At 29.6% G+C, this 16,200-nt stretch overlaps 1 protein-coding gene across 5 annotated transcripts; it reads left to right on the top strand.

Moving 5' to 3' along the window:
• The first annotated feature begins 267 nt into the window (after nt 1–267).
• LOC137834825 (CSC1-like protein At3g54510) lies at nt 268–12,054 on the top strand. 5 transcript variants are annotated; one of them, XR_011084972.1, is made up of 10 exons: nt 268–722; nt 5,852–5,992; nt 6,574–6,637; nt 6,808–7,020; nt 7,790–7,984; nt 8,808–9,106; nt 9,793–10,072; nt 10,421–10,699; nt 11,113–11,354; nt 11,722–12,054. XR_011084972.1 is itself a non-coding variant. In XM_068643032.1 (10 exons), the coding sequence occupies exons 1-10, from the start codon at nt 436–438 to the stop codon at nt 11,869–11,871; spliced, it is 2,049 nt and encodes a 682-aa protein (XP_068499133.1). In that variant the 5' UTR covers nt 268–435; the 3' UTR covers nt 11,872–12,054. The 5 variants fall into 5 exon arrangements, 4 of the variants coding, with proteins under 4 accessions (XP_068499133.1, XP_068499132.1, XP_068499135.1 ...); XM_068643032.1 differs by having other exon boundaries at nt 11,214–11,354; XM_068643031.1 differs by having other exon boundaries at nt 11,121–11,354.
• Nucleotides 12,055–16,200: the final 4,146 nt, after the last annotated feature.

Genomic DNA, 16,200 nt, shown 5'->3' with positions numbered 1-16,200 from the left:
CTTAGATAAATAAACATGAAGTATTTCACACATCTTCATGAAGATGTTTCAGTAAAAAAAAATCATACAGAGAAAAAACAACAAATGACGAAAGAGAGGAAAAAGATACCATTACTCAAAATATGAAAATCCTAAAGTAAAAAAAAAGATAAATACTTCATGTTTATTTATCTTTGTGTCTCGGTTTACGTCTCAAATCATCTATTCATAGCTAAATAATTTAATATATATAAAAATGAAGACATAACCGATAGAAGAAGTGCGAAAAGGTTAGGTGGCACTGAATTGGCATGCAAACAGTGTGACGCTCAGTTACATTGCATCTTCAGCCTCTGCCACGCAACCACCTCCAATTCCAATTCCAATTCCACAGGTCCCATTTTCTTCATTCTCTCTCACCAATTTTCATTTTCTTCCTTTGTTTTCTCTTTGAAGATGAACCCTCGCAGTGTTTTGGCTTCTGCGGCCATAAACATAGGGTTGGCCTTCGTCACTCTCTCGCTCTTCTCCGTTCTGAAGAAACAGCCGTCCAACGCCTCCGTCTACTACGCTCGCCCTCTCTCTCACCGCCGTCAAATTCCTGTTCACTCTCCTTCGTCGCCTCTGCGCCGTTTCCTTCCTTCCGTTGCTTGGGTTTTCCGCGCGTTCAACGTGACCGAAGCTGAGATCCTGGACGCTCATGGCCTTGATGCTCTTGTTATCATCAGACTCTTCAAATTCGGGTACAGTTTCTCTTTTTTCATTCTTCCCTCTCTTTTTAGTTTTTGTTCAGTGCGTGTTTCTTCCATCAATTCAAACTAATTATTAATATATTTGGGTGTTTAAGGTGTATTAAATTCATATCTTGAAAATTTGACAAACTTTTTTTTTTTTTAGTATAATCATAAAGAGTTTTTTTAGAAATAATATTTTTTTTAAAAAATCTTAAAACCCAATGCCAATTTATTTTATTTTGCCAAGATGAACCGGTTTAAGGTAGACCGGGAAAATTCAGTTCTCTAGGGGAGTTGAATTTCTCTATCTCCTTTTTAGTTATAGTTTTTAATTGAAAATTTCTACATACACATACAAAATACAAAATGATATCGACTTAATATTAAATGATAATTATTAAAAATATAATTATAAATATAAACTAATATCGATTTTGAATAAATTTTAAGTTTAACTCAATAAAATAAATAATTATAAAGAATAATAATATTAAGAATGATAATATTAAGAATGATAACTATTTAAGAAATAGAATTTGAGTTTAACTTAATAAAAATAATTAATTATTAAAAATAAATAACTATTAAGAATGATAGTTATTAAGAAGTATAATTTAAATCCAACTCAAATTTACTTCAAACAAGTATTCAGTTATATATTAAGAATACTTATTTCCAATTAATAAGAAATGTAATAAATCCAACAAATTAGGATAATACTATATTATTATATTAAGAATATATTATTATATTAAGAACATATTATTATATTCAGAGCTATATTAGGAATGGATTTTAAATATAAATTGTCGAGACTCTAATTCGCACACTCGAGCTTGAAGTGTGGTTTGATTAATTCAACAAATTAAAAATAATTTTAATTTTAATTAAATTTTATAAAATTGACTTAAAATTTTACAAAATCGAGTTCAAAATCGACTTGAAGTATATATTTCTTCAATACATTAATATTGTATGTTCAATTTGGATTTTTTCCTAAAGTAATCTCTTTTCAATATTTTTTTTTATTCAAATACACGTATTCTAATTTATTTACTAAACTAGACCTATTTAGTATTTAGGTTGGGAATTTGATCTTTTGGAGAGTCGAATTCTCAATGTGAAATTGTCTCCTTCCGAAAATACATCTAACTATTTAAATACATGTTCTATATATTTATATACAAACTTAGAGTTTTTCAAAATATTTTTATTACAAGATTATAACTTATAGAAATACATATATTTATATATCCATAGCTCAAAATAAAACACTGAAACCTTTAAGGGCTCTCCTACACCTCCTACACCTGTATAGTCATCTGCTTGTGTACATAGTACAGTCATCGCAGTTCAAACACAATACGAAAAGCAAGGGTAAAGTAGTGAAAATAAAATTTTATAATATACACAATTAAATTAAAAGAAAAAATCAAATTACATGGTCAATTTCTCAATTATTCAATATTCTTCAAATTCCAACATAAAACAATCACATAGATCTCACATGGATATACACATCTAGAATATTCAACAAACGTCTTCCAGAAGACCCAGACCCGTATTTAAGTAAGTCCTATCAGAGACTAACACCTAATACAAAGATTATCAACAAATCCAACAAAAAATATTAGGGTAAGTTCAATACAACCCAAGTCGTACATCTCATATGTCATAGTGTGCATGAACTCCCCTATCAGCTTCTCACCACCTCCTGATATCTTAGTCTATGTGACTTAGATCATCAGTGAAGTTCGGAGATCTCTGTTACCACATAGGCATCAATACTTAATACACAACAGACATCAGTCCATACACTGTCCAAATGTATGAATTCAATTCCATATCATTCCATCATACAATATCATTCAAAAAGTGATCCACGGCATTCAAAAAGTCTACTTAACATAAAAAAAAATAACACTTTAATACTAAATCATCAAAACCTAATATTTCCACAAATTTAAATAATATATAAACAAACAACCCAATATATAAATACACAACATCCTGCAAGAAAAAATAAATATTAGGACCACGTCCTCTCCACATTCAGATCTTCTAGCCTAGGCTCTTATTAGAAATTAAATTTAGCTTCCCTTACCTTAATTGTTTGCTTTCCAAATAACTTTTAAAATTTTATTCCCCACAGTTTGTATAAGCTTCAAGATTTACAGACTTAATGCAAGTTATCCAAATAGAACAAAAATTCAGTATATAGTAAAATAAGTTGAGAGGATTAAACTTCTCAACTGACCCACCAAGATTGATGACTAAATCCTAAGGAAAAACAGAGAACAAAAAATATTTAGAGTAAAAATGAACTTACTCTGTTTGAAAATCTGATTCGGTAAAAATGTTTCTTAACTCCTCAGCTACATCGTGAGAAATTTAAAAGAGAAGATAGAAGGGAGAGATGGAGGGAGAAAGAAGAAAGCAAAAGAATGGTGCTGGGTAAGGGTTCTCTTTCTGTTTTTAAAAAAAAGGTGATGTTACATCTCTCATACTAGAAAATAAGTTACAATTTGATTCTTAAAAAAAATCAAATTTTGGCATGATTTTTTTTTTGTTTTTTAATGAAAAAGAAGAAGGGAGGAAAGAATATAGATATAAAATAATTACTTAAAAATGTTGAGATTAATTCTAATTTAGATAGAAAGAAGGGAAAAAATAAAAAATAATTTAAGGGTAAATTTTTTTTAGAAAAACTTAAAGTGTAATTCTAATTTTAGTTGAGAATAATTTTTTTATTATGATAATAGTTTGTACAAAAATTAATAAATGATATAAGAAAAATATAAAATTTGATATTGGTATTATTAGCGGTATAATTTTGAAAGAAAAATGCAAATAGGGAGTATATAATGAGTTAAAATATATAGAATAATTTTGAAATGTATACTTTGTTTTATTTTTTTTAATAATTAAAGAGAAAAAATTAAATATTTATGAATATAATGAACATCTGAAAAGTATAATAAATTAAAACTACTTTATTTACATATTTTGACGAATAAAACTATTTAACAATTTTACTATGATGAATTGAAAATTTTTAACTTTAAAAATGATTTAATATCGAGTAATGCAAATGATACTGAAGACGTAAAGATTAATTTAAAATTTGAAAGCTAATGTTGGTGTAAAGAAATTATTTAGTTATTTTTATTTTTTAATTTCATTTGGAAGAAATTTTTAAAAATTAAAATATTAAAATGAACATATTATTAATAAATTTCGTTTGGAAGAATGAAAATTGTCGCTGTAGCACAATTGTCCTGTAAAACATCCCAACTTATTAGTGATTATTTTTTAACTTTTAAAACATTTCCTTCCTTAAGAAATTGAAAGTTAAAAACATTCAAATGTTTCATTCACACCAAATTAAATTCACATTAAGTTTCAAATTTTAAATTAATCCTTAGTCTTAACTATGCAATACTTGATTTTATATCATTTTTAAAGTTAATGTTTTTCAATTCATTATAATAAAAATGTTAAATAATTTAATTTTTCATAATATGTTATAAAATATTTTTAACTCATTATACTTTTTGGATGTTCATTATATTTACAAGTAATTTTTTCTTTAATTATTAAAAAGTTAAAGCAAAATATAATTTTCAAAGTTCTACTTTATTTTTTAATTCATTTTATACTTCCTATTACATATTTAATTGTTTTTAAAATTTATATCAATAATAATAATAATGATATCAAATTTGATAGTTTTCTTCAATAGTTCATTGAAATTTTGTACAAACCATTTTCATAACAAAAAAAAAATATAACAATGGAAAGTAAATTAAACATAGCTAAATAATTTATCTACAAATAAAAGATTATAAAAAATACTGTCAAAATATATTTTTATGAATAAAAAATAAAATTTATATAAAAACTTAATCCTTTCATTTATATGTATAAACTATTTTAAATGACAATATCTCTAAATGCTTATAATTTAATATGCTAGTTTAGCCTCTTTTACTTTCCAAATCAACTTTTAGCTATAATCCTCCTTAAAATTTTGAAGAAGTTAAACTTTTTGCTATTCGTTATTGCCCAAAATAAAATGCTTCAGCTTTTCTTCCTTTTTTGAGTAGGATAACAACTAACAAGTGACCAAATATTATCATACTGTTTTTTCTTTAAGAAACAAGAAGAAGAGTGATTACCGAAATTTATCCATAAAGATAAAAACACTGATCCTAGAAAAAAGTATAAACTGATTGTGTAGATCCTTCATATTTTAGTCTTTTCATGGAGTGAATGTTAGGATTATGGATTAAATATCTAGCATTTGTAACATAAGAAGTAAATTGGATCAGTGAGTTTTTCAATAATTAAACTGGTAATTTCCACTTAAGGTTAATGAGGCTATGATATCTGTTAATGAAAAAATCAAAACCATAAAGTTGAGGCATAATATAATTTCTAATTTTGTCATCTACAAGTTCTGCATTGAAATTGATAGAAAGTTAGGCTCAAAGGCTAATATTTTGATTTGGGAAGTGAGAAAGAAAAGAGGTTTATCTTATGGAATAACAAATTACCTTAGTTTTCTTGAAGGAGCTTTGTAAAGTATCCAATGTTCAACATTCATGCTGCTGCTCTATAATACTAGCATGCAATAATAACCCTGTCATAATACGCATGCAAGATGCTGAGGGTGGTGCAGGGTCAAGAAATAGAAACCAGAGTTGGCAGGAGGAGGAGATTAAGCCTCATATGCTCAAATTTTCTTATATTGTACCGATGTTTAGTAGTTAACACCTCAACTAAGCCTACCAACTTGGCCACTCTGTAGGAAATAGAAACCAGAATTGGTAGGGGGAGGAGATAAAGCTGTGACAAGCAGTTTTACCGCGTGCTAAATCTGCAACAATTATGTTTTTGTGTTTCAAGGGTCCTTTGTAACTATGGCTTGTTACTGTAGCTCTAGTTAATGGGGTTCACGTTAATAGTTAGGATTGTGCAGCTCATGATGTTGTTTGGGTTGCTTTGAGCTACATTCTTGGTTTGTTATTGTAACTCTTTGTTTGTATCCCTTTTTATTCATTTTATGATTTGCTCACAAAAAAAAACCCCTGCCATAATTGTATTATGTTTATATTTACTAATTTTTGTGTTTGCAGCATTAAGTTGTTCACGGTGTGTTCTCTTGTTGGGTTGGTGGTTCTTCTCCCTGTGAATTATGGTGTCCAGGAGGTTCAAAATGGGAGTAGCTTTACAATGGATTCTCTTACAATATCTAATGTTAAAATAGGTTCAAATCGGTGAGGTTGTTTTGGAAGATTTAGACAGGGTTACTTGTATGGTCATCTTCTGTTTGCTAGAGTTTATGTACTTTGATTTCTCACTCCCCTACTATGAATGTCTAAAAGAAATGGTTTTGGTGAATGGGGTATGTTAATTTTGATGGCCAATAACTCAATATGTTAACCAAATAAACAATGACAGGCAAAGACAAGGGTTGAAGGAGATGCTCCACTCCTTGTGCCAATTTTTATGCCATTAATTGATTTCAAACACTGCAAATTTGATGTTTTGCAATGTTTGAAGCTGAATTCCCCATGTTACAACCTGATAGTTTTCAATCATACACTATTAATGTAAGATTTACTTCGTTATGCAGTAGTTGAGAGGTTATGGTGCCCCTCAATTTTTTCCTCTTCAATAGATTGTCAAATCTCTTTTAATAATCTTAAATCCTGGCTTAGGTAACAGATCATGATTTTGATTGTTGTATGCTCATTTTCTAATCTTGTTATAGTATTTATGATTTACCCCAAATGTAATTCTGACTCACATTTAGGTGACAGCATTAAAAATGATCTGTTTCATGATTTTCTAACAGGCTTTGGGTGCACTTTACATGCTTGTGTTTTATATCTTTTTACGGGATGTTCCTACTATATAAGGTGAAATTCTCTGTTTGATGACTATTGGCACTGTTGAATAAAAACACTTCTTGGAAGAATGATTTACCTTTTACTAACAATAATGCTCCAAGATTGTTAGAAAAGTGGTGATGCTCAGCAACTTAATGTTTAGTGAAGTTAATATTATTTTTTCCTTCATGCATAATCAGGAATACAATGAAATTTTGATTAGAAGGATTCAGCAAATTCAAAAGTTAAAGCATAGGCCTGATCAATTTACTGTCATAGTTCGTGAAATTCCATTATGCATTCAACACAAGGCTCGTGACTGTTGTGTTGATCATTTCTTCAGTAGACATTATCCAAACACTTACTATTCCTATCAAATGGTGTACAAAACTGAAGATCTTGAGGAATTGGTGGTAAGGCATGCCATCATGCACTGTTACAATTTACAACTATGATTTCTTAAAATATGATGTTTCTGCACTGCTTCACAGTAATTTATGCTTATTTTGCTACAGACTAATCATGAGCATTGGATAAACATATTGTGTTACTAATAATATTTGAGATGCTCCTTAACACCTAATTTAGTGTTTTATATGGTCAATTTTTCAACGGAAGCTTTAGTGACATTGATAGTTCTGTACCTCAGCTGTGAAATCTATAAAGAGCTTTGTCGTCAACTTCCCATGAATTATATATGCAAGTTCTCAATTGTTCAAAATTGGAACTGGAACAACTTAATCTCTTCCAACAAAATCTCAACATCTTGAATTTATCTAACCAGCTATATTACTTTTATTTGGATCTAGAATATAAGTGTGTCAAGATGAAATTTGTTGAACCTAATTTTTAATTTTTAGGATATTCTTTTCTTGCGCTGTTTTGAGACATAGTAATGCTGATAAAGCACTTTATTTTCCAACACTGGATTTGAAACCAGTTCAGTTTTTTCACCCGCTTCAGAACATATATTTTACATGAGGTGAAGTGTATTACTGGTCCTCAAAAATGCACACGCACTGTTATTCTAAGGAGCATTTTATGGAGTAATGGAAAAAACTCTTTAATTCAGACATGGCAGGAATACTTATATCTTATACTTGTTGAAAGCATCAAAGAGAACAAATTCAGTTAGAATTTTTCGTGTGTAATGGATTCTCTAACAGATATTGTTACATGTAGAGCCAAGCAAAGTCCCTTTCCAAAAAAATAGAGGACACGAGAGAGAGTTGTATGGACAACAATAGTAAGAGTAGGTTACCACTCTTGGGTTTATTACATCAAGAGACTTCAAAAGCTGCTTTGCTCGAGGAAAAGCTTCAAGCACTTAGTCACAAGATTCATCAGTTACGAAGCAAAGACATGCTCCAGAAAAAGGTAGCAGCTTTATCCTATAGAAACATGTCCATCTCGTTGTCCTTGCGGGTTTTGTCTTCTCTGATTCTGGAAGTACTATAAAACTGTTTGTTTTTTTTATGGAAAACATCAGATGTATTAAGGATTAAAAGGAAAGCTTTTGTTACAAATCAAATATCAAAGAGAGATTAGTGAATTACCACAAACACTTAGACACATATAATCTCCAAAATGTACGTGGACACAAATCTATATATTATATAATTATGAATTATATAAATTGACAATAAAGATTTATGTGCACAAGTATGTCTAAGTTTTTTTGTGTGCAAAAAGATGTTTTCCATGGCTGGTTCAAAATGATCTGTTCCTTATTTTATAATTACAATAAAATTTTATACAATAAGTTTGAGTTTTTAGAAAAATTAATGTATTTGTCCTTTTTAAAGTATTACTATTGAAGTTTGGAAGCGTGTAGGACAACAAAATATATTATGTAGTAAAGCATTGCTTTTTTGTTCTTTTAGGAAAGCATTCCGGAAATAGGAAACTAAGATATGGTAGCCAAATTTAAATCAAGGTAGCTGATGCATTCATAGGTTGAAAATGGAAAGAAGTACCCTCAGTACATATCTAGAAATATTATGATCCTAATTCTTGAGACATATGCAGGGTAGATTTTGGCTAACATTCCATACTCATATCATTATGAGAACATTACTTGTGCAGTTGTGTTTTCCTATTTTCTTCTTTGAAAATGAAAGTAAAAGTTATATGTGAAGATTGTATTCATTCGGATTGCAAAAGCTGAAAACAAAGTATCTTGAATTGTCTCATACATCAGGAGTTGCCTGTTGCTTTTGTAACATTCAAGTCCCGTTCGGGTGCTGCAGCAGCTGCTCATTTACAACAGCATTCACATCCACTTCTTTGGATCACTGAACTTGCTCCAGAACCAAGGGATGTTTCATGGAGGAATATGAGAGTATCCTACAGAGTAGTTCCACTCTATGGACTAGGCGTTGTCATTGCAGCATCTCTGCTTACAGTTTTCTTTGCCATACCAGTTACTGCTGTTCAAGGAATAGCCAAATATGAGAAACTGAAGAAATGGTTTCCTCCAGCCATGGCTGTGCAGTTCATGTGAGAATCATAGCTAGTTCTTTCCCTTCTGATAATCAATAAAATAAAACATTTGCTTAATATTCAATGAACACATTCTCATGTTTCAATCAAAACTTTTCCTTACATCTTTTTTTTTTTTTTTTGCTCAATGAATAAATTGAATAAAGGAAAGATACTTCAGGGCCAACCCTTATACATTTAAAGATCAAGGCCTTCTTCACTTCCACTTCCACAGTTGGCCAACACCAAACTGCAGAAAGGCCTCCTTTTCCTTACACCCTATTATGCATAGGATTTCTTTCTTCTTCTACTAACTCTCTAATGATTTATCTGACAACCATCCATATGAACTATGACATATTATGGCTGGATCTTGTAAAGTTTCCCAGTTTTGTAGCGTTACTCTAAGCGAACACTTCCAAAATCTTTAAGGAAAATTTTCCTGTAACTACGCAATCAATTAGTAGAAAAGTAAATTAATTTGGTCTATATGATAGAGAGGTTGCGAGGTTTTTTTTCATTATAGAAAAGAAGAAAGAATTTTGACAAAATAATTTTTATGCAAGCGAACATCTCTTTGTTTAAGTTTCTGTTTAAGTTTCATATCATATACTTTGTAATTTATTGATTAGTTCCTAATGTAGAAAATAGAGTATTTGTTTCTTATCTTTTTTCTGACAGAGAGCATATTGTTCATTCATCAGACCAGGACTAAGCTCCGTAGTGACTGGTTTTCTTCCAAGTGTTGTACTCAAAGCATTTATATATATTGTGCCTTTTACAATGTTTGCTATGGCTAAAATAGCTGGATGTATTGCAAGAAGTAAGGAGGAGATCAAAGCCTGCAACATGGTTTTCTACTTTCTGGTTGGAAATGTGTTCTTCTGGAGTGTGTTATCAGGATCACTTCTTGATTTAATTGGAGAATTTATAACTCAACCCAAAAACATTCCAAGTCATCTTGCTGGAGCTGTCTCTGCCCAAGTATGATACTTCATTTCTGTTGCTACTGGAATATTCTGTCTACTTTAAGTCTTAACTTTATTTCTTCCCCTCATAATAGTTCTGAATCAATGACTGATGCACATTTTCAAGAACTATTTTAAGCTTAATCATGTTTTCAACATCTTAGACTTGGGGTGAATCCAATTTTGGTTTCCCAAATTTCAAAAATTCACGTTAGTTCCTGCCTTCTAGTTATCTTTTCATATTTGAGAGACTAAATTTTTTTTTAAACTTCACATACTATAAGCTATTATTTTATCTTCCAACTAATTTGATTACATTTGGATAGTCCTCTAATGAGTTTGACTTCTTCTGTATTCATTCTAGGCAGATTTCTTTGTGACATACATCTTGACAGATGGTCTCTCTGGGTTTTCTTTGGAGCTTCTCCAGCCTGGCATGCTAATTTGGGAACTTTTGAAGTCTTGTGTTTATGGCTCTCAAAGAGAGAGAAGTCCTTACCTTTATTCATTTCCTTACTTTAGAATAATCCCTTTAGTCTCTCTCTCAGTTCTAATCGGCATAGTGTATGCAGTAGTGGCACCATTGTTGCTGCCGTTTCTTATCGTCTACTTCTGTCTGGGCTATGTTGTCTTTGTCAACCAGGTGAGTTTTGTCAGTATCAGCAAACACTCATTTCATGTGTTTTACAATACAAATTCATAGTTACACTAAAAAGACTTGTTCTGTTAAAGATGCTTTACTATGTGATCCAGTGTTAGTGTAAAATTGTTGAGTTTAAAAATAACTCATCTAAAATTAGAGTTAGATGGTATCATGCAAGTTGGCAATAAATGCTATATATATGCAACGGCTGATACTTGATTCTTGTACAGGATTATTATTCTGTACTCCAGAAATATCATCATTATAAGTTAGATTTTTCAGTCATGTTTCCTTTTTGATGCTGAAAAGGCACCCTCTTGCATGGGCAAATATCCAATTCACACACACAAACATATTGTGGCATTTTCCATTTGGTCTTCTATGAATGTTGTCTTAAGAAGTGCAAAACTTAGCTTTGCAGATTCAAGATGTGTATGAAACTACTTACGAAACATGTGGACAATATTGGCCGTACATTCATCACTACATTCTCCTTGCAATCATTCTGATGCAGATAACCATGATTGGTTTATTTGGACTGAAGTTGAAACCAGCTGCTTCTATATCAACCATTCCATTAATCATGTTCACATTGATGTTCAATGAGTACTGCAAGATGCGTTTTCTCCCTTCCTTCCACCATTATTCTCTCCTGGTAAACTTACTACTCACAATTATTAATGACCACAAGGCTATATAAGACAAATGCTAACCAGTAACTTAAGACATGGTTAAGAGAATGAAACTAAGCCAAAAAAAGTATTAAAAAGTTGTTATTATGCATCTCACTGTGGTTTCTAATGCATTTGACTTCGAGAAAAAAACTTTCTACTTTTTATTTCTTAACCTATTTTGTCAAGGACACTAGTTAGGAGCACCCTTATGATATAATAAAGTCTTAATGAGTTTGAAGTCTTTGGTTGCATGAATGATTATGATGTGCATGTGTTCCTATATATACACACGTATAATGAATATTGTTTTGCTATATCTTGCTGAAACTGTGTTTAATGTTCGTTTAGGATGCTGGTGAAAGTGATGAACTTGATGAGAAGTGTGGACTATTGGAGCTACATTGTAAGAATGCAATGAATGCCTATAGTCCACCAGGATTACGACCTGTGAATTTCATGGCATCAGAATCCAGCTCCACACCATTAATTTCTTCATGATATTTCATTTTGTATTTATGTTTTATTTATTTTCGGTAGAAAAAACCACAGTTAAGGAACAAGAGGAAATGCAAAAGAAAGGACATGGCCAATTCAAAGGAATCTGAGGGAAATTTGTAGGAAATTTTTAACTATTATACTTGTTTGTCATATTTTAATTTATAAAAACAAGGGTTTTTCTTTTGTGAGACTTTTTAGAATTTTCCGGGAGATTAATAAAACCGAATTATGATTAAATATTAACTGATACGCTAATACGCTCTTAATTATGATCCAATAAAGAAATTATGTAGCGAGATTTTACTTGAGGGTCAGAGTTGTTTTTTTTTATCAGTAAAGAATGAAATTAAATTAAAAGGGATACAAAAAGGGGTATCCCAACCCTTTTACATAAACCAAATCACATTAAGAATCTCCAAGAATAAAGAGATGAACAAACACCCCAAAAGCAATAGATAGATAATGTTTGCTGCATAAGCTAGACATCCTATTCCAGCTAGCACCGTGCTCGTATTGGAATTCTATAAGCACTGCAAACTGCAGCTACAAAACCATCAAAATACACCAAAATATTGGTTATCTCCACCACCTCATTGACATTCCTTCTACCCAGCTTGCAGTGGCACGATTGTAGCACTTGTCACAGAATTAATCACTTCAATGCAGCATCTTTCATTCGCTCCTTTTTGGATTTTGGCTTCCCCTGTTTGCTCCTTTTAAACTCACTTTTATTAGAAACCAACTTCCTACTTTCCAAGTCCATCTTGCACTTGAGGGTTGGAGTTGTATGTCTTTTTCAGACACCATCTGAATTTGGAGTTTACAAAAACAAGAATGAAAATTCGGAAGGGAGAGTTGTGAAATTGTTTTGAAAGGAGAAGGAGTAGAGGTAAACCGACCAACCGGTAAGAAAGGTAATCTCTCAATCTCAACTCTATTTAAGAATATATTCATTTCTTAAAAAAAAATTATATTGGATACTTCTTCGAGATAACTAACTCAAATAAAAATGTTATTTTGAACAGAAAATAAAAATCATAAACACGTATTTAGCACCGATTCTTGATCGAAAGATCATAGTAATTGCCACCTTCACTTTCACTACAATTAGGACACTCAAATTACTGTACCAAAGCTTTCTGCAAATGGAGATTATATATTAACTTAGCAAGCTGTTAAAACGGAGTTTAGATAAAATATAATTTAATTAATTAATTTCTATCATTTTAATTTTTAAAAAATAAATTTAAAATATGAACTAAAGCAATATGATTAAGAAAGGGTTCCTTGGTTTCTATCAATTAGATATAATTATAAGAAAATATATAAAATTTAAACTTAAGAAAATAACAGAAAAATATTTTTTCTAAAAATTCATACACAGTTCTCATTAAAAAAATATTATAATTAGCTTACATTAACTAAAAAATATAAAAGAGAATGAGTGCTTCGTTTTTCCATAAGCTAGTGGACATATGACGTGTTTGGGAGAATGGTGATTCGTCAGTTTGGAAAAAGCCAAAAGCTTTGAAGGAAGGTGCACCATTAGCTTTGAGAGTTACTTATAGTTCATGGATTTTTTTTCTAATGATGAAGGATATATTTCTACCAACTTTTCCATAAAGAATTATAAAATTTGTTGGTGGTTCGATTATTGTTTTCTTTTGGTTGTTTTTTTTGGGTTGAGTGATCGTTGTTTAGTTTATTTTTTAGGAGTTTTTTAGTTTATTTGTTGGGTTATCTTGTTATTCTTTTTAGATGTTATGGTTGTTTCTGGTTTGTTTTATGTTAGATGGTGGCTTTTTTCCTCGTTTGGAAATGAGTATTTTGGAGATATATATTACGGTATTTTGACATGTATAAGAGTTGAATTAGTTTTGAAATAGTTCTATTTATTTATTTATTATTACTGATAAAAAAGAATTATAAAATTTTATATATTCAAAAGTTAAATCAATTTCTTTCCTTCCAAAACCTAAATTAATAACATGACGCGATTTTGGTACTTCTTAATTGACTTGTTAAGATTCAACCAAAACTTTTATGCACCTATCTCAATTAGTTTATTTATAATACAATTATTTATATTATTAAAGTGGAACTTTTTTTTTTCCATTGATTCTGAAATAGTAAACGGTGCTTTCTATTATGGAACCGACCCACTTAATTTTATACTATAAAATAATAGTATGAATTTATTTATGAAAGTTTTAAAATAATCAGTATTGATTTATTGTTTGAAATATAATATTTTATATTTCCTTATATATTTGGAAATGTTATTTTAAAATTACTATATTTTATTTAAATTATTAGTACTATTTTTCCTACTATAAAGCCGCTTAATTACAAAATAATGTATATTTATTTAAAATTTCCAATCTTTTATTTACATTTTCTTTTGAAGAAACAATTAAGTATTTAAAATTGTTGCGTATTTATTTACTATTTAAATAATTGAGATAAATGTATATTAAATTAAAATTAAGATTGGTTAATAAAATATGGAAGAGGGCGTTGATTTTGGTTTTCTTTTTAAGATTTTTTTAAAGTTATTAAGACCATCCAAAATGCATAGTTATTTAAATGTATTGTTTGCATTAACTTTTAGGTTTTATAATATATACTCTACATAAGAATTTAATTAAGGTGGTTGAATTAACAATCTAAACAATATGTTTACATGAACTTACAAAAATTAGTTATATAAGTTTTTTAAGTATTGTTAAATAACAATGTGTAAACATCAATATGTTTAGTTTGAAAAAATTATGTGAAACGAAAAATGTTTCATCTAATATATAATAGAACACATGTATTTTTTCACTTCATCAAAGTAAAGTCTTTATTAAACGATACGCAAGCACTTTCTACACTAACACACTTAACAAAAAAATTGAGTTTATTTTGTATTGTCGAGAATGTTTGCATCTTCACGTCTATCGTGGAGATCTCTCAAAGTACATGTTAATATCAAATATCTCTTGAAGAATGTACTAACGTTTTTTTACGCCAACACACATTCTAACGCACCTTATATCAACTATGGAAAGGTTATATATCGCGTATAATCATATGCTTTACTTCAATTTGGGTGAAAGCTCTTTAACTAAGGCATGTAAAGTAATGTCAGTTATCAACATATTATTTAAGAAGAGATAAGCATATGTTGCATGAAGCATATTCAATGTATCTTTATGTTCATGCATGAACAAACAAATCAGGCTTGAAGATAGAGATTTTTTTCTAAATGGGTAGAAGGGGATTTGCAAAAATGTTGAAGAGAGATAACAAGTGATCAAGAGTTGCAAAAATGTTGCTAAAATCTTTCATGTTCATTTAGCAAACTATTAGAGTGTTCAAACCTTATATTCGTCGAAAGACATTTTTCTCTATCTAGTGAGCAAAACCATGTAATCTTTTAAATGACAAATCATCTGTAAAACTTGCATTTGTCATTACTTTGTTAGACACAACTTTGCGAAAAAATTGAATTTTTTTTATACAGAATTCAACCCTTACTTCGATGGCCTGATTTTCATAACTTTCTAATAGATTCTAAGTTTCAAAGGAAAGTTGAACATAAAAAAATAGTAATAATATTTTAAATGTGTACATCATTTACTTATGTATCAATTATGAGGACAACAAAAAATAATATAAAAACTATACAAGACTGAGCCCACCAAAAATAATATCAAATGTAACACATAAATAAATATATATTCTCAACCTATAATCAAATCAAATTAAGTTTATCTAATTCATTTCAAAGTATTATTAGGTTAGAAATCTCATTTTCAATTGTATCATAATAACACATTAATGTCTTTCATAAAACTTATTAAATATGTTCTATTAGAGACCATCATGTGACTAATTCTAAGTTCTTTTGGACTACTAACTTATCTCCATAAGTTCATTCTACAAATAACTATAAAAATGTGCAAGAATCTCTCTCATCTTTTCACTCTTTTGACATCTTAATTTATGTGATTTATACCCTCATTAAATCAAGGTGTATTCTTTTAATAATATATAGTTTCTTACCCTTAATACTTTAAAACCACATACTTTTCAACATATCATTCTAAATTTCAACATATCATTCTAAAGTATGTGACTTGTCTCAACCAACCTAATTATCATCCAAATCAATCTAATTCATACATATAGTTAAACTTAGACCCAAATTCCATACATCACACCAATCAAACTTATGACAAATCATTCAATCTTTTCCATATCGAAATATAATAGTTTTAATAATTTCAATGTCCAAACAAGATCATATAATTCATAACATCTCATTCTTATACTTTATCAAAC

Source organism: Phaseolus vulgaris, chromosome 5, assembly GCF_000499845.2.
Source record: "Phaseolus vulgaris cultivar G19833 chromosome 5, P. vulgaris v2.0, whole genome shotgun sequence".
In the NCBI taxonomy this organism is placed as follows: domain Eukaryota; kingdom Viridiplantae; phylum Streptophyta; class Magnoliopsida; order Fabales; family Fabaceae; genus Phaseolus; species Phaseolus vulgaris.
The sequence above is the reverse complement of the archived record's forward strand: the minus strand, read 5'-3'. Positions and strand labels throughout refer to the sequence as shown.